This window comes from Ahaetulla prasina, chromosome 3, assembly GCF_028640845.1.
Source record: "Ahaetulla prasina isolate Xishuangbanna chromosome 3, ASM2864084v1, whole genome shotgun sequence".
In the NCBI taxonomy this organism is placed as follows: Eukaryota; Metazoa; Chordata; class Lepidosauria; order Squamata; family Colubridae; genus Ahaetulla; species Ahaetulla prasina.
Window position 1 is genome coordinate 14,874,854 of NC_080541.1, and position 22,927 is coordinate 14,897,780.

The following is a 22,927-nucleotide window of genomic DNA, read 5'->3' on the forward strand; positions in this document are numbered from 1 at the left end:
CGCCTCCCACTCAGAAGTTTCAATCCTAGGTAGTCGCAGATATTTTTCTCTCCTAGGGTGCAAAGAAAAAATATCTGCTGTGAACACTGCGTAGGCATCAGGAAAGGTATATGGCCAGTAAACTCTCAATTTCATCCAGTCACCCCAACTCTAACTCAAATTAAGGGGTTATGGGGTCATAGAAAGGGAGGGTTTTTTATATATCTGGTATCCCTTAGATCAGGGGTCTCCAACCTTGGCAACTTTAAGAGTTGCAACTTTAAGACAGCAAAGCTGGCTGAGGGATTCTGGGAGCTGAAGTCCACAAGTCTTAAAGTTGCCAAGGTTGGAGACCCCTGTCTTAGATGATGGTCTCTTAGCCCATCTTTGAGTTTCCTACTCTGAATTTGTTCCTATTGTGCTTTGATAGTATTTTAGTACTTTATGGCTTAAATCATATTCTAGATCAAAATACATGTGTTGCAGATTGTATCTGATTTGCATACAAGTCACATTTTGTCAAATAAAACCAAGAACCATGAAGACTGGAGGACCATCAAGTAAACGAGAGAAAAGATTTTCGAATATTTTGAGTCATGCTCTGATAGAAACAGATATTTTTTTTAAAAAAAATACCCCCATCTTTATGATTTCTGTGTCTTCGTGATGTAATTCTTATGACCTTTTTTTTTTCAAGCTGCCATTACTACATATAGTGCGGAGACCATCTGGAGACGCAACAGAGCACAGATGGAAATCTGTCATCTTTGTCCTGCTAGGCAGCCAACTTTCCAGGGATTGTAACCTATTCTAGAGCAGGCTCATAAACATACACACTTGCATCATCTTTGTCTGCAAGATATCCAATTCATTGCATTGGCTAATCCAATTTTTACTGTGGTCTAATAGAAGATAAGGAGAATAGAAGAGTTCTCCTTATCCTCAGGTGGCACTGTGGCTCAGTGGTTACTGGGCTTGTCGGCTGGAAAGCCAGCAGCCCAGGTTCGAAACCCGAATGCCACATGATGGAGTGAGCTCTCATCCCATGCTGCAGCTCCTGCCAGTCTAGCAGTTCGAAAGCATGCAAATGGGAGTAGATAAATAGGTACCACTTCAGTGGGAAGTTAACAGTGCTCCGTGATGTTATGCTGGCCACATGACCACAGAAATGTCTTCAGACAGAGCTGGCTCAATGGCCTTCACATGGAGATGAGCATCAAAATGACCAGTGGAGTAAAATCCTCCGGGACTCCTTTAACCCAGGGTTCTCCAACCTTGGCAACTTTAAGCCTGGAGGACGTCCACCAGGCTTAAAGTTGCCATGGTTGGAGACCCCTGCTTTAACCTTTACTTTCCTTATCTTCTATTAGACCAGAATAGAAGTTGGATTCTGTCCAATACAATATTCCCAGCCTTTCTAGATTATGAAACACACATCACATTTTGGAATTAACAGGGTTAGGAGAGGTGATATAAAACATTACTACCACATCTTGGGCCTCCTTCAAAGTTTTTAAAAATTTCTTATAGTATCATTAAAAAAAATATTTTTTGCCCTTTGTTTCTGCCAAGAAACTGCTGTAGACTGAGTGCATTGTAATTTAAATGGCAACATCCAGATGACTTTGACTAAATGTACATCATCATTGATCATTTTCATTCTCATCTCTAGATAAATCAGTTAAAGACTGTTTGGCCAAAACTTTGTTCCAAATAAGAACTGAAGAGCCAGTTTTTGTCTAGTAGTTAAGCTGCCAGGTTAAAAGACTGGAGACCATGAGTTCAAATTGTACCTTACTCATGAAAACCGGTTGGGTGACTTTGGGCCAATCACCAGGAGACCGTGAGTTCTAGTTCTTCTTAGGTATGAAAGCCTGCTGGGTGACTTTGCACCAGTCACTCTCTCTCTCTCTCTCTCTGCCCACTAAAGACCAGATCCAAACAAATAAATAAGCAAACAAACAAAAGTGCCCTACAGTTGGATAACAACAGCAGCTCTTCATTGCCCAAGTAGATCACCAATACCTTGTAATCTGAGAACTCTAATCTGCATTCAGATTGCCATCTTCATCATTGTCCAATCTCTAGATTCCTCTTATTATAATCTAAACATGGGGAATTTTTTCCTTTTGAGTTCTGATATGGGTAACTTACCAAGGGTCTCAGACAGAGGTGGGTTTCACACAGTGGTGAAATCTAAAATTTGTTACTACCGGTTCTGTGGGCATGTCTTGGTGGGGGGGTAATGTGACTGGGTGGGTGTGGCCAACTTTTTTTTTTATTTTTAAAAGCATTTCCTCTTTTTGGCTGAAGAGGTTGTAAAAAAATGCTTTTAAAAGGCTCCTCTGACAATCCCAGCAGAGTTGCCTGATCGTCAGAGACTTTTCTTTTCTTTTAAAAGCATTTTTTTTGCCTTTAAAAGAAAAAAAATGCTGACAATCAGGCAACTCAGCTGGGATCGTCAAAGCCTTTTAAAAGCATTTTTTTACAATCTCTTTGGTCGAAGAGGTTGTAAAAAATGCTTTTAAAGGGCTCTAATGATGCCAGTTGAGCTGTGCAATCATCAGAGGCTTTTTTTTTACTTTTAAAAGCATTTTTTCCCCATGGGGGGAGCATGGATTTTTGCTATCAGTTCTCCAAACCATCCGCCGCCATCCCTATTGAATCAGGCGATCCGATCCAAACTGGGAGCATTTCACCCCTGGTTTCACATAATTTTACCACCAGCTTGCCACGCACCGAAAATGTGAGCACGCGCCTTCCACACAGGTGTGTGGCCTTCCATGCATGCGCTGTGCTTGCACGCGTGGCTTGCATGCATGTGCGTGGTGTAAAATGTGGCTAAATAGGACAGCATAACTCCAGGGTGGCAGGGCACCTGCAGGTCGCCACTACCGGTTCATTCAAACCGGTCGGAACCGGCTGAATACCAACCACTGGTCTCAGATCTTGAAAGTAATTAAGATGCCGTTCTTTGTGGAAAATAGCAAGACTTGTTTCTTTCTGGATACAGATAGGCATGTCCAGTGGTGGGATTCAGCCAGTTCGCACCACTTCGGGAGAACCGGTTGTTAATTTTCTGAACAGTTTGGCAAACTGGTTGTTGGAAGAAATCATTAGGGCAGAGAACCGGTTGTTAAATTACTTGAATCCCACCACTGGGCATGTCCATCCTTTTCTCCCCGGTGTTTATCCTATCCATCTTTCTTTTTGTATAAAGAATTTCAGAGCTGCAATTCTTCTTCTTCTTCTTTTTATCTCTAGGAACATCACTGCCTTAGAATTAAGATCCTGGGAGATTGCTACTACTGTGTATCTGGGCTTCCCGAGCCTCGGCAGGATCACGCTCACTGTTGCGTTGAGATGGGACTCAGCATGATCAAAACCATCAGGTAACTTGTGTTTGGTTTCATTGCTGCCCTCATACTGTGCTCACTCTTGTACTGCAGCGAGTCTTGGACCCTTTATGCACGACAGGAGAGAAAGTTGAACCCCTTTCATATGCGCTGTCTCTGGCGTATTTTTTTTGGCATCACCTGGCAGGACAAAGTTCCAAATAGCGCAGTCTTGGAACGTGCTGGAATTTCTAGCATGTATACACTTCTGAAACAGCGATGTCTACGCTGGCTTGGGCATGTCATGAGAATGGCTGATGGTTGGATTCCGAAAGATCTCCTGTATGGAGAATTAGTGCAGGGAAAGCACCTCAGAGGGAGACCACAGCTGCAATATAAGGATATCTGCAAGAGGGACCTAAAGGCCCTGGGAATGGACATTAACACCTGGGAAACCTTGACCTCCGATCGTTCAGCTTGGAGACTAAAGACAGTAGCATGGCCTTCTCCAATTCGAAGAGACATTTGTTCGGCAGGCTGAGGCAAAGAGGCAGTCCCGGAACCAGCGAAAACTGGGGGCTGGGCAGGCGACAGAATGTATCTGCCCTTAGTGTGGAAGGGATTGCCACTCTCGAATTGGCCTTTTTAGCCACACTAGATGCTGTTTTAGGATCTCTTTCCAGAGCACGATACCATAGTCTTTTGAGACTGAAGGATGCCAATGCCAGTCCTATACTGTGCTACGGTCTGTGGTTTTACAGCTCTTACATTGGGATAATAGAATATTTTGTAGGAACTTTGGCTTCCCCGCTCCTACCCACTTAGAAAGAAAGAAAGAAAGAAAGAAAGAAAGAAAGAAAGAAAGAAAGAAAGAAAGAAAGAAAGAAAGAAAGAACATTCGTTGCAAAAGACATTGGAGCAGAAACTTGAATTCAGGATTGTGTATTGAATTACAGGGGCAGGAGATAGCCATTCTGAGGCAGATTCCCAGACAGGTGCGTGAAAAAGAAAGAAATATTATTTTTGTCAAGCAAATTGTACCAGAAGGAGTGGGCTTCAGATGGCTGATGCCAGAGGATTGATGATTTTCCGGGAGGCATTACGAAAAAATCAGTACAATTGCGGAGGCTACGGCCTATGTGGAGGAACACAAAGCCCTCCTGGAATCAGATGACCCAGGAATTGAAGAAGGGAGGTTATAGATCATGGGGAGGAACTGCAGCTGTTCGGCCCTGAGTTGGGTCAGGCTGAACCCAGAGTTCTGAGATCTAAAACTAGGAAGTGATAAAGATATTTGGGATTGTGTTGGTTTTCCTTACTCTCCTTTGTACGATATTCTGTTTATTCTTGACTCTTCTTTATTACGTATTTAAAATTTGTAAACTTAGCTACTTCGTGTCACCTGCTTGCCATATGGCTGTTGTATGTGTTAAAAAATTTGAGTAAAATTCTTATTTTAGATAAGAAAAATGAAAATTTACCATACCTGAAATGTATTTGTATAAACCTTTTTTGACTAATAAAAACTTTTTGAATATAAAAAAAAAAAAGATGCCGTTCTTTATGGAAAATAGCAAGACTTGTTTCTTTCTGGATACAGATAGGCATGTCCAGTGGTGGGATTCAGCCAGTTCACACCACTTCGGGAGAACCGGTTGTTAATTTTCTGAGCAGTTTGGAAAACTGGTTGTTGGAAGAAATTATTAGGGCAGAGAACCGGTTGTTAAATTACTTGAATCCCACCACTGGGCATGTCCATCCTTTTCTCCCCGGTGTTTATCCTATCCATCTTTCTTTTTGTATAAAGAATTTCAGAGCTGCAATTCTTCTTCTTCTTCTTTTTATCTCTAGGAACATCACTGCCTTAGAATTAAGATCCTGGGAGATTGCTACTACTGTGTATCTGGGCTTCCCGAGCCTCGGCAGGATCACGCCACTGTTGCGGAGATGGGACTCAGCATGATCAAAACCATCTAACTTGTGTTGGTTTCATTGCTGCCATCTAATGTGCTCACTCTTGTACTGCAGCGAGTCTTGGACCCTTTATGAATACAGGAGAGAAAGTTGAACCCCTTTCATTTGCGCTGTCTGTTTTTTTTGGCATGGATGAGGACAAAGTTCCAAATAGCTCAGTCTTGGAACGTGCTGGAATTTCTAGCATGTATACACTGCTGAAACAGCTGAAGTCTACGCTGGCTTGGCATGTCATGAGAATGGCTGATGGTTGATTCCAAGACTCCTGTATGGAGAATGCAGGAAAGCACCTCAGAGGAGACCACAGCTGCAATATAAGGATATCTGCAAGAGGGAACCTAAAGGTGGACATTAACACCTGGGAAACCTTGTGCCGATCGTTCAGCTTGGAGAGTAAAGACAGCATGGCCTTCCAAAGAGAGACATTTTATGCCAGGCTGAGGCAAAGAGGCAGTCCAAACCAGCAAAATCTGCTGGGGGCTGGGCAGGGGACAGTATCTGCCCAGTGTGGAACGGATTGCCACTCTGTTGATCCTATTTTTGAAATTAGATGCTGTTTTAGATCTCTTTCCAGAGCGCCCATACCATAGTCTTTTGAGACTGAAGGATGCCAGTGCCAGTCCTATACTGTGCTACGGTCTGTGGTTTACATTCACATGGGATAATAAACATTTTTGTAGAACTTTGGCTTCCTCCTACCCACTTAGAAAGAAAGAAAGAGTTCAACAAGAAGAACAGAAAGAAGAAAGAAGACATTCTGAAAGAATAGAAGTCCTTGCTAAAAGACATTGGAAGAAACTTGAATTGTGATTGTGTATTGAAATACAAATCTTATTTAATTATTTATTTATTTGTTGAGTAATTATATATATATATATATATATATATATATATATATATATATATATATATATATATATATATATATATATATATATATATATATATATATATATATATATATATATATATATGATTTTTCTGAGGTTTCACAAATTGTTTGTATATAGGTCTTTGGTTGTTCGGGTTTTCTCTAAAATTGGAAGTGTCTTGGCGACGTTTCGGAAGTCTCATTCGTCATCTTCAGGCTTCATTATTTTTCTGAGCAATGTGTGATCGCAGCTGTTTCTTCCTTTAACTGCTAGTGGGGTTTGAACTGATTGGGTGGGAGCTTGGCTGTGCTCTGATTGGCTGGGGGTGTGTCCTGTGTTGGTGGGGGCTTGGTTGTGCTCAGTCTAGTCTGTGCTGCAGGGGGATTTGAGCTGGTGACCTGCATAGCTGTTGTTTGGCTTTGTGGTCGTGCTACATCTTCATAGTGGGTGTCAGTCTGCTGCATGAATGGATTGGAGGGGTTTGAAATGGCTAATGTTGCAGCTGCGGTCTGGCTTCTGGTCCTTGGTCGTGCTTTATGATCAGTGTGGGTTTGGGTCTGCTTTCTGGGTGGATGCGGTGGTGACATCCTGTGGGGACCTTAAGATGGGTCTGGTGTCATTCCTCGTGTTAGGGACTCGTTTGTCAATAAGGGCGGGTTTCCAAATGGCTGGTAGGCGGGAGGTGTCATCTCGTTTGTTCATGCTGTGTGGGCGTTTTTCTATCTCAATGGCCATTGAATGACCCGAAGACCAACTGGCTGGTGGGAGGCATGCGTACATGCACAGAAGACCTGAACTGGGCAACGGTTCGCATGCCCACAGAGAGGGCATTGCGTGTCACCTGTGGCACGCATGCCAAAGGTTCGCCATCATGGGTCTAGACTCTTTTATTAAAAAGTTTTATTTTTACATTCATATCCAACAACTCATCCAATGTACAGTCTTTTCCAATAGTCAGGCTTGCCCAGTCACCACCCCCTCCTTTTAACTCTCTTCCCTCTTCTACCTTCTTCCTTCCTCTTCTCCTCTTTCTTACCTCCTACTCTCCTCTTTTCTCCTCCCACCGTTCTAAAATGGTAACTGGGCAGACCCGACCCTACATTAATTATATTTATACATCTTCAATAATCCCTGTACATTAACCATCACTCCATCTCTACCAACCCCCAATTCCCTCCCCTTACCCCCCACCCCCACCGACTTCCCAGAACAAAATGCAGGGTATCAAAACTAACAATCATAATCCAAAATAAATCCTAAATTATAATCTCTAGTCACTCCACACAGAATCACACTCTCAATTCCCCTCTCCTTCAAAAATATATCTAATACAAAATATTTCCTAAATTTACTCATATGCTATTCGATATTTTTTTATCTGATACTTATTTTGAATATAATCAATCCACATTTTCCATTCTAAAATATAGAATGGAAGACTCTTCTTAACAACATCTATTGATGCAGTGCCCAGGATTTCTGGAAACAAGCTAGTCATTGTTATTATTATTACCTGTTTCTCTCACTATTATTTGTGCACTGTCATCTGCACTTATCTGGCCTTTTGGGACCTTTGGCCAGGATTGCTCTTTGGAATTATTGTGGAAGAGACTTGGAGACCGATTTGAGATCTAGCAGTGGACATACCCAGGAACAGCTGTAGACAGTGCCGAGGGTGGTAGAAGATCTACCCACCCACCTCGTTTTCCCCCATGGATTTTTGGACTGGGCTATTTTTTCCATCTTTCCATCTTTAGCCTATTTATCATCATTATTAGCCACCATCGGACGATGGGTATCCGTGTGAAGCACTATGGACTAATATTCTGCCATCCTGGACAATGATCATCTCCTGCCACTGTTTTCCCTAGCTAAGTAGTATTATTTCACGATTCGCCTATGTTATTCGGCACAGGAACTCTTGCGCCTGGTGCCCCGCCGCAGGAATGGCCTGCTTATTATTACAAGGGCCGGCCTCAATGACGGATCTTGGGATCCACAGAGGTTAAGAGGAAGAGCCTTTGGGGTTTTTAGATAGGGCATTTTTAAGGGGTGGGAGGGGTAGGCGGTGTTGGGGAAACCCGCCGGTGGGGTATCAGCCCGCATGCTCGTGGCGGTGAGCTAATAGGTCCAAGGTTATGGGGAGTTCAGGTTCCATTGGTGGAGGGTGGCTATTTGCACGGTTTGGGGAGGGCAGATATGGCGGAAGGGGGCTCGGATCGTGTTAAGGGGCGCCGATATTTGCAGGCGATCGCCCGAGCCCCAGACTTCTCCTGCCTCGGATAGCCAAGACCCTCAGAGCCTGGGCCTCGCTGATGTTATGTAATGCACGGTCCGTGGCCAATAGGCCCCTAATTTACGACCTTATTCAGGGGTGCGGACTTTATAGGCTACGGAAACCTGGTTGGGCGCAGAAGGCGTGCCCTGGTGCAGATGTGCCCACCAGGTTTCCGCATTTCATCATCCGAGCCCAGGGTAGGGGTGGGGGTGGCGGTTGTGATTAGAGAGAGTCTGGAGCCGAGGGAGACCACTGTACCTCAGATTGTCGGTGTGAATCCTCCTTGTGAAGTGGGGCCATAGATGTCAGATGGGCTTGCTGGTCGCACCTGGCTCCTTGCTGCGTGACAGCTGCCCTGCCCGAGCTCCTGGAGGTGCTTGCTGGGGTGGCAGTTGAAACCCCAGACTTTTAGTCATGGGGACTTTAACTTCTTCCGCTCGCCATCGACAGCAGCTCGGGAGTTCATGGCTTCCATGACGGCCTTAGACCTGACGCAAGTAGTTGATGGCCACCCACACCGGGTGGTACACTGATTTGATTTTTGTCTCTGGTCAGTGGTTGAGAGATCTGGACTTAAAGGAAATAGTCACCGAACCTTTGTCATGGTCAGATCACTCTCTCCTTCGCCTAGACTTTCTGACCGCCACCCAACACCGCAGGGAGACGGAGCCGACGCGCTGGTTCCCCAGGCGCCTGATGGACCCGGAGAGGTTCCGGACGGAGCTTGGGCCATTCCTGAGGGTCTGGCTCACGGCACGCCTGAGGAACTTGTTGCGCCTGGGAACGGGCTGCGCGGGGCCTTAGATCGTGTCGTGCCTTTGCGGCCTCTGACCCGGCGCGGGTCCCAACCGCCCCTGGTTCTCCGAGGAGCTGAGGGGATGAAGCGCCGGAGAAGACGCCTAGAGAGTTCCTGGAGGTCTAGCCGCTCAGAGGCTGATCGGACACTAGTGAAGTCCTATACAAGGACTTACCTAGTGGCATTGAGGGAAGCGAGGCGCTACGCCTCCTCCTCATTGCGCCGGCAGATAACCGCCCAGCCGCCCTGTTCCGGTGACTCGCCCTCTTCACCAGGGGAGCGGGATGACCCGCTGCAGGACGTGCTGAGGAGTTTAACGGTTATCTATACGATAAAATCGCTCAGCTCCGGGATGGTTGGACCAAGATTGCAGTGACTCAGGTGAGGCGTCCGAGGGTGGTCTTGGTGACATTGTCTGGGATGAGTTTGACCCTGTGGCTCCGAGGACATGGACAGGTTGTTGAGTAGACTGAATGCCACCACGTGTTTATTGGACCCGTGCCCTCCTGGCTGGTGCTGGCCACTCAGGAGGTGACACGAGGCTGGCTCCAGGCGATTACGATCGCTTTTTGGTGGAGGGTGTCTTCCGGCCGCTTTGAAAGAGGCGGTGGTGAGACCTCCAAGAAGCCTTCCTGACCCGCTGTTTTAGGTAATTATCGCCCAGTCTCCAACCCGCCGCGCGAAGGCTGTAAAGCACTGTGAAGTGGAATAGAAGTCTAAGCGCTATTTCTTGTTGGAATCTACTTTAGAGCAGGAACATTTTGGTCAATGTTAGGAATGGAGCAGCCTGACGGATATCTAAAGGTGCTATCGTAATAAGTATTTTATTCAAAGTAATGCATCATATTTGTCATGTTTCATTACAATCCTATCCATTCCTATTATGCTATCTTGGGATAGTACCCAGTGCACTAAGCACCATTAGCACCACTACAGCTTTATTTTTCCACATTTACTAAATTTCTGTTTGTTGTGATTTAGGCCCAAATAGTTATTACCAGAAGCAATCAGTCCCAAACAAACATATTTTATTAGAACAGCTGAGAATTCATTCTCAGCTTAGTCCAAATTAAGTCCAAAACAAATCCTTCAGAAACAGTCCTTTGGCCTTATCACAAACCTTTGTCTTCTTTGGCACCCTTTTGGCAAAGCCCCACAAAGTTCAGAAACAACAGATACCGACTAGAAACAATTGTAGCAATATTGCTTTCCTACAAAGAGACCAAGAGACGTTGCTGCTCTTTTAAGCCTTATCGGAGAGGCCAATCATCTCCTGGCCTTACTCCTGAGTTGTCCTTTTTGCTTTAACTGCTCTTGCTTTCTGGCAGCTCTTCACCTGCATGCACTAGGAACAGACTCCTCCTATTCCTTTCCCTCTTTGCTGTCCACCTCTGGAGGCTCCGGAGTCTGAGTTGCTCCCAGATGGCCCTGGCCCCATCTCTGCGTCCGATGCTAAACCCTCGTCCAGGCCTTCCTCTGACTCCAGGACTGGCCCATTGTCCTCCCCAGCCTCCTCACTGTCCAACTCAGCTGCCAGCTCCGCAGACTGCTGGCAGACCACAACACTATTTGAAGATCTTCCTATTTCCCTATTTTTTCCCCGGTGGTTTCTCATTCACCCTTCAATCTCCATCTACTAACATGTCAATTATCTGCACTTGCTCCCTAGTAATAGCAATAGCACTTAGATGTCTATACCGCTTCACAGTGCTCTCTAAGCAGTTTACTGAGTCAGCACATTGCTCTCAGCACTCTGGATCCTCTAGTCTAGATTAGACTAGAATGAATGAGCTGAAAGGGACCTTGGAGGTCTTCTAGTCTAGCCCCCTGCTCAAGCAGGAGAACCTATACCATTTCAGATAAGCGACTCTAGACCAGTGGTAGCTAACCTTTTCCAGACCGAGTGCCCAAATCGTGAGCGGGCATGCACGAATCTGTGTGCACCCAAACCCTCAAAATACAATGTGCGTGCATGAGCCCCGTCCCCCATGCATGTGGATGTGCCCCCTGCATGCGCCCCCTGCATGCGCGCACAGCCCCCTGCATGCGACCCCCCCACGCATGTGCAGCAGAGACCCGAAGACCAACTGGCTGGTGGGAGGCATGCGCACATGCGCAGCAGACCTGAACTGGGCAACGGTTCGCATGCCCACAGAGAGGGCATTGCGTGTCACCTCTGGCACGCATGCCAAAGGTTCGCCATCACGGGTCTAGACTCTTTTATTAAAAAGTTTTATTTTTACATTCATATCCAACAACTCATCCAATGTACAGTCTTTTCCAATAGTCAGGCTTGCCCAGTCACCACCCCCTCCTTTTAACTCTCTTCCCTCTTCTACCTTCTTCTACTTTCCAGACCTTCCTCCCCTTCTCTTATCTACATCCTCTCCTCCCTCCACCCTATATCTTTCTTTCTCCCTCTTCTACCCCTCTTCCTTCCTCTTCTCCTCTTTCTTACCTCCTACTCTCTCCTCTTTTCTCCCTCCCCACCGTTCTAAAATGGTAACTGGGCAGACCCGACCCTACATTAATTATATTTATACATCTTCAACAATCCCTGTACATTAACCATCACTCCATCCTCTACCCTCATCCCCCCCCCCAATTCCCCTAACCCCTACCCTCCCCCTGACTTCCCAGAACAAAATGCAGGGTATCAAAACTAACAATCATAATCCAAAATAAATCCTAAATTATAATCTCTAGTCACTCCACACAGAATCACACTCTCAATTCCCCTCTCCTTCAAAAATATATCTAATACAAAATATTTCCTAAGTTTGGAAATATGCTATTCGATATTTTTTTATCTGATACTTATTTTGAATATAATCAATCCACATTTTCCATTCTAAAATATAGAATGGAAGACTCTTCTTAACAACATCTATTGATGCAGTGCCCAGGATTTCTGGAAACAAGCTAGTCATTGTCATTATTAATTTATTTTAAGACCATACATATTAATACATATCATTTATATTTGGAATAATATCACTTTTCCAATTTCACAGTAAAGATCTCCCTGTGCATGATGCAACCATGATGCCTCACAAACCGATTCTTGAGCTATGGTATATAATGGTATGCACATTAACATCTTTTAACATCTCCCCATAGATCAACTTATGTCCATTAAAATGCAATTCTGGAAAACTGTCAAGAATGCATAGGACCACATCACATAGGTCAGGGGTCTCCAACCTTGGTCCCTTTAAGACTTGTGGACTTCAACTCCCAGAGTCCACAAGTCTTAAAGGGACCAAGGTTGGAGACCCCTAACATAGGTTAACGCAACCTACTGATTTTACATCTCCAACAGAGAAAATCTTTGTCCTCCTTTTCAAGTAGGACAATCTTTTAAATATGAGCCAGCTGTGTACTACAGCTGCCAAAAAAGCCAACACAGTTCTAGGTTGCATAAACAGAGGGATAGAATCAAGACCACATAAAGGGCTAATGCCACTTTATAATTTATTTATTTATTTTATTCGATTTTTATACTGCCCTTCTCCCGAAGGACTCAGGGCGGTGTACAGCCAAATAAAAATCCACAATATACACATTAAAACAAGATGTCTTGGTAAGGTCTTGGTAAGGCCATACTTGGAACATTGCATCCAGTTTTGGTCACCACGATGTAAAAAAGATATTGAGACTCTAGAAAGAGTGCAGAGAAGAGCAAAAAAGATGATTAGGGGACTGGAGGCTAAAACATATGATTGCTGGAATTGGATATGTCTAGTTTAATGATGGTAGACATGATAGCAGTGTTTCAGTATCTCAGGGGTTGCCACAAAGAAGAGGGGATCAACCTATTCTCTAAAGCACCTGAGGGTAGAAGAAGAAGCAATGGGTGGAAAATAATCAAGGAGAGAAGCAACTTAGAACTAAGGAGAAATTTCCTGACAGAACAATTAATCGGTGGAACGACTTGCCTCCAGAAGTTGTAAATGCTCCAACACTGGAAGTTTTTAAGAAGATGTTGGATAACCATTTGTTTGAAGTGGTGTAGAGTTTCCTGCCTAAGCAGGGGGTTGGACTAGAAGACCTCCAAGGTCCCTTCCAACCCTGTTATTCTGTTCTGTTGAAATACATTCTTCAAAAAAAACAATATACATTCTCATAGCCTGCATTCCTCGAAATAAAAACACCATTTCTGCTTTACGTTGTTCTAAAAACTTGCCATGACTACAAAGGGAATAAAAATAGCTTTCCAATATGGGCTATAAAAGACAATGTTCCATAAATTGTCATTCCATGCATTTATGGCTGATAAAATAAGCCCAATTATATTTTTTGTAAATTAGATATATTAAAACCACCCTCCTCCAAGGATAATCTCAATTGAAATAATGAATGTCTCAAGGGCCCACTATCCCAAATAAATTTCCTAAATAACCTAGTAATGTGGAGAAAATTTGCACTAGGTATTAACATTAGAACACTTCTAAGGACATCAATCAAATGAGGGATGATATCTATGTTAATAACATTAACCCCATAGGCATAATGGGATCTTAATGCCTCTATTCATAGCCGATTAAACTTTCTAAAAGTTTCAGCGTATTTATTTTTGCATATTTAGAAATGTTTTGGGGGACATAAAAGTGTTTCATATAATCGGTTTAGAACTGGCAATGAAGGTATGAAAGTGATGGATAGCTTCTGTTTTTTAGGATCAGCACTAAAGGAAAAGTCAAGAAATACGTCATAGATTCTCACTTGGTAGAGCATGAAGGCCTTGGTAAAGATATCCCAGTGCTGTGATCTGTCTATATTTACAAAGTTCAAAGGTCAGGACAAGAAGTAAATAGTGAAAGCTTATCAAAGAGCAATCCAACCTAGAATTAAGGAGAAATTTCCCGTCAGTAAGAGAAATTAATCAGTGGAAGGACTTGCCTTCAGAAGTTGTAGGTGCTCCATCACTGGAGTTTTTCAAGAGAAGACTGTACAGCCATTTGTTCAGAGTGGTGTAGGATCTTCTGCCACGGGCATTTGGTTAGTTTAGAATATCACCAAGGTTCCTTCCCACCCTGTTATTCTATGTTCTGTGTCTTTTTGGAAGATAATTTCAGCATGCAACCAAAACACTAAATGTAATTCTTCGTTGAGAAATATTGCCTGTTCCTTAGATTGTCAGATGTGTCCATCTTAAATATCATGATGGTTCTGCAATTTTAGATTGGATTCTCTCTCTCTCTTTCTCTCTCTCTGTCTCTCCCTGACTTTCTCTCTCTCTCCCTCTCTCCATCTCTCTCTCACTCTTTCTCTCTCTCTCTTCTCTCTCACTCTCTCTCTTTCTCTTTCTCTCTCACTCTTTCTCCCTCCCTTCCTCTCTCTCTCTTTCTCTCTCTCCCCCCCCCAATAGGCCATAATTGGAACACTGCATCCAGTTTTGGTTGCCACAATGTAAAAAAGATGTTGAGACTTTGGAAAGAAGCAAGAGAAGAGCAACAAAGATGATTAGGGGACTGGAGGCTAAAACATATGAAGAACAGTTGCTGGATATGTCTAGTTTAATGAAAAGACGGACTAGGGGAGACATGATAGCAGTGTCCCAATATCCCAGGAGCTCCCACAAAGACGAGGGAGTCCAGCTATTCTCAAAAGCACCTGTAGTCAGGACAAGAAGCAATGGGTGGAAACTAATCAAGGAGAGAAGCAACCTAGAACTAAGGAGGAATTTCCTGACAGTTAGAACAATTAATCAGTGGAACAACTTGCCTCCAGAGTTGTGGATGCTCCAACACTGGAAGTTTTTAAGAAGAGATTGGACAACGCTTTGTCTGAAATGGTAGAGGGTTTTCTGCCTGAGCAGAGGGTTGGACTAGAAGGCCTCCAAGGTCCCTTTCCAACTCTGTGTATTCTATGTGTATATGTATATCTCATATAACTGAATTGAATCTTTTCTTAGGTATGTTCGGTCAAGGACAAAGCATGATGTGGACATGAGGATTGGCATACACTCTGGATCTGTGCTGTGTGGAGTCCTGGGTCTGCGGAAGTGGCAATTTGATGTCTGGTCGTGGGATGTAGACATTGCGAACAAACTTGAGTCAGGTGGAATACCTGGGTAAGTGGAGTCTAGTCAAATTACACCATCATGTTCTAGATTTTGAGTCTTACTCCTACGGCAAGAATACTGAAGTTTGGGCTTTTCCCAGGCCCCGTCTGTGTGGAATCAAAACTCCTGCCTCTCTTAGACCTCTCGGTTATAAGCATTGTTTTCTCGGATTTGCTCATCATTCTGATAAGGAAGGATCTTCTCAATCAAACTTCGTGCCAAGAGTGGTCTACAGCAGGCATCTCCAAACTTAGCAAGTTTAAGACTTGTGGACTTCAACTCCCAGAATTGAGGAACAGTAGAGGAATTCTGGGAGTTGAAGTCCACAAGTCTCAAAGTTACATTCAAAGGGAACATTAGGACAGGAATGGTAGGCACGCTGGTGCTCTTATGCATGCCCCTTACAGACCTCTTAGGAATGGGGTGAGGTCAACAGTAAATAGTCTTTGGTTAAAGCTTTGGGGATTTTGGGAAGAGACCACAGAGTCAGGTAGTGCATTCTAGGCATTAACAACTCTGTTACTGAAGTCATATTTTCTGCAATCAAGATTGGAGTGGTTAACATTAAGTTTAAATCTATTGTGTGCTCATGTATTGTTGCGATTGAAGCTGAAGTAGTCTTCAACAGGAAGGACATTGTAATAGATGATTCTATGAGTTAAACTCAGGTCATGTTGAAGGCAGCGTAGTTCTAAATTTTCTAAACCCAGGATTTCAAGTCTGGTGGTGTAAGGTATTTTGTTGTTTTCAGAGGAGTGGAGAACTCTTCTTGTAAAATATTTCTGCACACGCTCAATTGTATTAATGTCCAAAATGAGGTGTGGGTTCCAGACAGGCGAGCTGTATTCGAGAATTGGTCTAGCAAATGTTTTATATGCTCTGGTTAGTAGTATAATCTTTCTGGAGAAGAAGCTATGCAAGATTAAGTTTACGACTCTTAAAGCCTTTTTGGCGATATAGTTGCAGTGGTCTTTGACATTTAGATCGTTTGATATGAAAACTCCAAGGTCTTTGATGGGGTGAGGGTCATCTACAAGGTAATGTCCATCGAGCTTGTATTTAGTGTTCTGATTCTTTTTTTCCAATGTGTAAGACAGAGCATTTGCTGGTTCAGATTTGGAGTTGCTGAATTTTTGACCATTCTGACACAAAGTCAAGGTCTTTTTGAAGGGTAGCCGCATTGTTGGTAGTGTTAAATAGTTTAACATCATCGGCAAAGAGAACACAATTATTTATAATATGGTCACAGAGGTCATTAATGTATAATATGAAGAGTGCTGGTCCCAGAACGCTGCCTTGGGGGACACCGCGATTGACAGGAGCGGGATTTGATAGGGCACTGCCTATTTTGACCACGTTGCCAAGTTGCCAAGTTTGGAGAACCTTGATCTCCAGGGATGGACTAGTGGTGAAAGTGCTAAACTCATTATGCGGAAATCCAAATTCAAGTCCACTCTCAGCCCTGGAAACTCACTGGGTGACTTGGAGGGAAGTCTTGGTGTATCATTCAGCCCATATCACAGACTTCTCGTTGCAGAAACACGGGCATCTTATGTACATGGCTTGAAGTTCCTGAGATCTAGTGTTCTGTTTCCCTCCCCCCAATACTCCCAGCAAAGAGTCAGTCAGAGGCCTTCTTTTCTCCTTTTATTTACATAGATATATGTCCTGGCCACGTCTACCCACGGGCCTGCCAAGTTTCTGGAGATAATGAGGAAATTATAGATAAGGCCAGAATTACTCACGAATATATTCTTCCCTCCATTGAGACAGTTTGCCCGCGCCAATTCATTGCTTTGTCCAAGACAAAAAACCAGGAAGTCCCGCCTCCTATTTATAGTCTCTGCAGATGTCACTGCATGACCATTATGACTTGGCTTTATCCCAATGCTGCTTCTGCTGCGCACGCCAGTCACGCCTGCGCAGCCTTGCATCACTTCAAAACTGTTCTTGGGGCGTTGCCAAATCAGAAGAAGGCTCCAGGGAATCAGGTCTTGCCGGCCCCTCCTCCTCCCTTTGAGTGGGTGCCAGGGAGGGAAAGGGCTCAAGAGAAGCAGGGCTTGCTAGGTCTTCTCCCTCACTTTCTGAATCATCCGGGTCCAGGAGTCCGGGTCCAGGAACCTGGGTCACAACATCTAGCCTCTTCATAACTTCCCTTCTTCAACTCTACAGATAGCTCTTGACTTATGACTGTACTGGAACTTTTCCACTATGGTTGTAAGCTGCGACAGTTCTGATTTTACAACCATTTTTTGGTGGTGTTAAATGAATGCCACAGTCATTAGGTAAACCCATTGGGTGGTGCGGGGGCCTAGAGGTGGAGCTCTCACCTCACAATCAGGAGGCTGTGAATTCAATCCTAGGTAGAGGCAGATATTTCACTCTCTGGGCACAATGAGAATATATTGGCTGAATATAACCCCTCATTGGCGACAGGAAGGGCATCCGGCCAATAAACGCTCAGCTCCATTCAGTTGTCCAGACTCCCCCCTACAAGGGATTACGGGGTCATTAAAAGAAGATGATTAAGTAAACCCATGGTTTGCTATGAGGCATGTTTACCACAACCAGAAATAAACCCAGTTTCCGGACAAAATGTTGTAAATTATGATCATGTGACTGTAAGACACTAAGAATGGCCCTAAATGTGGGCCAGTTACCAAGCGCCTGAAAGGTGGTCACCTGTCCTGGGGGGCAGCCATCAGAATGTCAGAATTAGATACAGGTAGTCTTTGACTTACAACCATTTGTTTAGTGATGGTTCAAAGTCACCCAGCACTGGGGGGAAAAAGCGCTTCTGACCATTTTTCACATTTATGACCTTTGCAGCATTCCCACGGTCGTGTAATCAAAATGGGGCACTTGGCAACTGGCATGTATTTATAGCAATAGTACTTATGTACCGCTTCATAGTGCTTTACAGCCGTCTGTAAGTGGTTTACAGAGTCAGCCTATTGCCCCCAACAACCTGGGTCCTCATTTTACCCGCCTCGGAAGGTGTTGTGACCCAGGCCCAAGCAGGTAGCAACAAACTTAGTCCGTAGAAAAATAAACTTTATTCGAACAGCTGGGAATTACTTCATTCCTAGCTTCGTTCAACTCAAAGTAAAACAAATGCCTGTCCATCAGTCTTTTACAGGAAGGACATTGCAATAGATGATTCTGTTTTATACTTCTTTGTCACTCTTTTTTTTTAATTTTATTTTATTTTGTCACAACAGTATACACCAACATAATATATAAGCAAAAGTATGCAACAACTATATTAATTTGATATAATGAAAGGGAACATTAGGACAGGAACTGTAGGCACGTTGGTGCTCTTATGCACGCCCCTTACAGACCTCTTAGGAATGGGGTGAGGTCAATAGTAGACAGTTTTTGGTTGAAGTTTTTGGGATTTTGAGAAGAGACCACAGAGTCAGGTAGTGTGTTCCAAGTGTTAACAACTCTGTTACAGAAGTCATATTTTCTGCAATCAAGATTGAAACGGTTAACATTAAGTTTGAATCTATTGTTTTCTCTTGTATTATTGCGATTGAAGCTGAAGTAGTCTTTTACAGGAAGGGCATTGCAATAGATGATTCTGTGTGTTAAACACAGGTCTTGTCAGAGTCGGCAGAGTTCTAAGTTTTCTAATCCCATGATTTCAAGTCTGGTATATACCAATACCTGGTATAAGGTATTTTGTTCTTTTCAGAAGAGCGGAGAACTCTTCTTGTAAAATATTTCTGGACGCGTTCAATTGTATTAATGTCAGAGATGTGGTATGGGTTCCAGACAGGTGAGCTGTATTCAAGAATTGGTCTAGCAAATGTTTTGTATGCTCTGGTTAGTAGTGTAGAGTTTTTGGAAAAGAAGCTGCATAAAATTAGGTTTACAACTCTTAGAGCCTTTTTTGCTATGTAGTTGCAGTGGGCTTTGGCACTTAGGTCATTTGATATGAAAACTCCAAGGTCACTCCGTATGTCACTCTGGAGAAGAGGACTAAGCAATCTGTGGTGCAGAGTTTGCAAAATACTCTTTAGAATTCCGTGCTTGCAGAACCAAAAACATGACTCTGGTATATAATCCATCTGGCTTTGCTGCAAGGGTAAACACACAATGCTATAACAGTGCTCTGAAGTATAATAGCGTCAAGACATTTGACTGCTTGATCTTCTGTTCCATTTTTCTTTCTGGCATTTCATAATTCCGGACAAAGCCCTTTATCTCCCTGCCGGCCAGACTCAACTGCGTGTCACTGATCTCTGCATATCAGAAATGTTGCAGTCATCGGAACGAGAATGCCTCTCTGAAAAAGATGCTGATAGCTTAATAACAATACTTACTACCCAGGCAGAAAGCTGACATATGCTCAAAATTACATAGCCCTCCGGCCCCATTTCAGCGTTACTGCTAGTAATGCAGGCATCGTTCAAAAGTGGTTCTTATCTACATAGGATCGTAATAAAACCAATAAAAACCACTAATAAAAATAAAATCCAATTTAATCTAGTGGTTAAGGCACCAGACTAGACACCAGGAGGCAGTGAGTTGTAATTCTGCCTTAAGCATGAAAGCCTTGAGTTATGTATAAAAATAATAAAGGGAGGATATTTTTTTTTAAAAAAATAAATTAATAATATTAGAAGATCAAGAGCAAGTGGGAAGATCCCATATCACAATATCTGGACTGGAGGCTAAAACATATGAGGACTGGAGGTTAAAACATATGAAGAATGGTTGCAGGAACTGGGTATGTCTAATTTAATGAAAAGAAGGACTAGGGGAGACATGATAGCAGTCTTCCAATATCTCAGGGGCTGCCACAAAGAAGAGGGAGTCAAGCTATTCTCCAAAGCACCTGAGGGCAGGACAAGAAGCAATGGGTGGAAACTAATCAAGGAAAGAAGCAACCTAGAACTAAGGAGAAATTTCCTGACAGTTAGAACAATCAATAAGTGGAACAACTTGCCTGCAGAAGTTGTGAATGCTCCAACACTGGAAGTTTTTAAGAAGATGTGGGATAACCATTTGTCTGAAGAGGTGTAGGGTTACCTGCCTAAGTAGGGGGTTGGCCTAGAAGACCTCCAAGGTCCCTTCCAACTCTGTTATTCTATTCTGTTCTGTTCTGTTCTGTTCCGTTCCGTTCCGTTCCGTTCCGTTCCGTTCCATTCCATTCTATCTCTATCTTTTTATCTACTTTCTAACAGCCATGTTTGGTTCATCATACAGAAAATGGTCCCAATCTTTGAATGGAGCATTTCTCTTCAAAACTTGAAAATCTTCTGTTAACAGTCTTTTATTGTATATGATTTCCAGAAAGTCTATAGTGGCTTCTTATTTACCACAAATTACCACAATCAATGTCTCTGATCCATCCAGGACATGCACTGTTTTTAAAATGTTTGCTTTTGTTTTGTTTCATTTTTATACATTTTCTTTAATAAAATAAAATTTAAAGAGTGGAGGAAAGTGGTTCTTTGATCAGGCCAGGAAGTACTGAAAGAAAAAAAGAACAAATTGCTTTCCAGAGCAGGGATCCACAACCTTTTGGACCTCAGGCACCACCAAGTTCATAATTTTAAATCCCACGGACCACTAATATGAATCCAGAGCGTCACTTGCTGAAGTGCCTGGACTCCCAGTGATTGGATAGGGTCCTTCAGGCACTTTCCCTCCTCTCTCTTTCTCCCCCTACTCTCTCCCACTCTTTCTCTCTCATTCTCTCTTTCCCTCTCTCTCCCTCACTCTCTCATTCTGATTCTCTCATTCTGATTCTCTCTCTCTCTCTCTCTCTCTCTCTCTCTCTCTCTCTCTCTCTCTCTCTCTCTGATTCTTTCTCTGTCTCTTTCCCTCTCTTTCTCTCATTCTCTCTCTTTCATTCTGTCTCTTTTTCTCTATTTCATTTTGCACGGCATCAGCATTCCACCTCGATATATTTGTGCCAGCCGGTGGAGCAAAGCAGCCCTCGTCTCCTGCCGCTTGGGACTTGGAGCGGTAAACAGAGTCTGGTCAAGAGAGCAGTCGGATTTTGCTCTCCATTGCAGATGCCAGATTGGCTCCCTGCAAGCTCTCATCTCTCGAGGAGCCCAGCTGAAGTTTCCCGCACCACTTCAGCGAGCACTCCTCGAGAGACGAGAGCTTGCAGAGGGCCAATCTGGCATCCGCAATGGAGAGCAAAATCTGGCTGGTCCCCAGACCAGGCGCCGTTTACCGCTCCGAGTCCCAAGCGGCAGGAGACGAGGGCTGCTTTGCACCACCAGCTGGGCAAATATACCAAGGCGGTGTTCTGTTTCCCTCCCCCAATACTCCCAAGAAAGAGTCTGTCAAAGGCCTTTTCTTCTTCTTTATTTACATAGATAAATGTCCTGGCCACGTCTACCCACAGGCCTGCCAAGTTTCTGGAGATAACGAGGAAATTATAGATAAGGCCAGAATTACTCACGAATATATTCTTCCCTCCATTGATACAGTTTGCCCGCGCAAATTCATTGCTTTGTCCAAGACAAAAAACCAGGAAGTCCCGCCTCCTATTTATAGTCTCTGCAGATGTCACTGCATGACCATCATTCCTTGGCTTTATCCCAACGCTGTTTCTGCTGCGCACGCCGGTCATGTCTGCGCAGTCTTGCATCACTCCAAAACTGTTCTTGGGGCGTTGCCAAATCAGAAGAAGGCTCGAGAGAATCAGGCCTTGCCGGCCCCTCCTCCTTGCTTTGAGTGGGTGCCAGGGAGGGAGAGGGCCCAAAAGAAGCAGGGCTTGCCAGGTCTTCTCCCTCACTTTCTGAATCATCCGAGTCCAGGAGTCCGGGTCCAGGAACCTGGGTCACAACAGCGGAATGCTGATGCTGCACAAGTATACGTAGTGCTTCACTCCCACAGCTCCCAGCCATCGCAATTGCTTCTTTGGCCCGCTTGCTCCGCAGCTCCTCCACGAGGCTGCACCGGCAAAAATACGAAAGTTTCTCCACGGACCACCAAAATTTTCTCGCAGACCACCAGTGCTCTGCAGACCACCGGTTAGTGACCATTTTTCCGGAGTGTCTCATATTAGCATGTGAGGCTTTTTGGCTTTTAAAAAGGAAGAAACTTCAAGAGTTTTCTTACCCCACTATAAGGACTTTATATATTTCCAAAAAGAAGCTTTTTTTAAAAAAGGAGAACAATTAATACTAACTGTTTCAGCTAATATTGCTGTTAGGCTAGAAACTAGGAGATTGTGAGTTCTAGTTCCGTCTTAGGCGCGAAATCATCTGGGTGAAATTGGGTCAGCCATTCTCTCTCAGCCCTAGAAAGCAGGCAAGAGCAAATCACTTCCCAAGAAAACTCCAGGGACTGGTGTAGGTATTTGTCAGGAATCAACATTGAGTCAGCACATAGAGGTAGTCCTCGACTTACAACCACAATTGTACCCCAAATTTCTGTCCCTTAGTGAGACATTTGTTGAAGAGAGTTTTGCCCCCTGTTTATGACCTTTCCTGCCACAATTGTTAAATGAATCACTCCAGTTGTTAAGTTAGGTTGTTAAATAAATCTGGCTCCCCCATTGGCTTTGTTCATCAGAAGTTTGAAAAAGGTGATCGCATCACCCCCAGGAAGCTGTAACCATCATAAATATGAACTGGTTGCCAAGCATCTGCA

General features: G+C 43.8%; 1 protein-coding gene across 3 annotated transcripts in view; it reads left to right on the forward strand.

Annotated features, from left to right (window-relative positions):
• Positions 1-22,927, forward strand: part of ADCY8 (adenylate cyclase 8) — a 179,694-nt gene that overhangs the window by 79,839 nt on the left and 76,928 nt on the right. For all 3 annotated transcript variants that reach the window (XM_058177076.1, XM_058177077.1, XM_058177078.1), the window contains exons 5-6: positions 3,244-3,371; positions 15,152-15,310. In XM_058177076.1, coding sequence (XP_058033059.1) covers positions 3,244-3,371; positions 15,152-15,310 — 287 coding nt within the window. The remainder of the gene's footprint in view (positions 1-3,243; positions 3,372-15,151; positions 15,311-22,927) is intronic.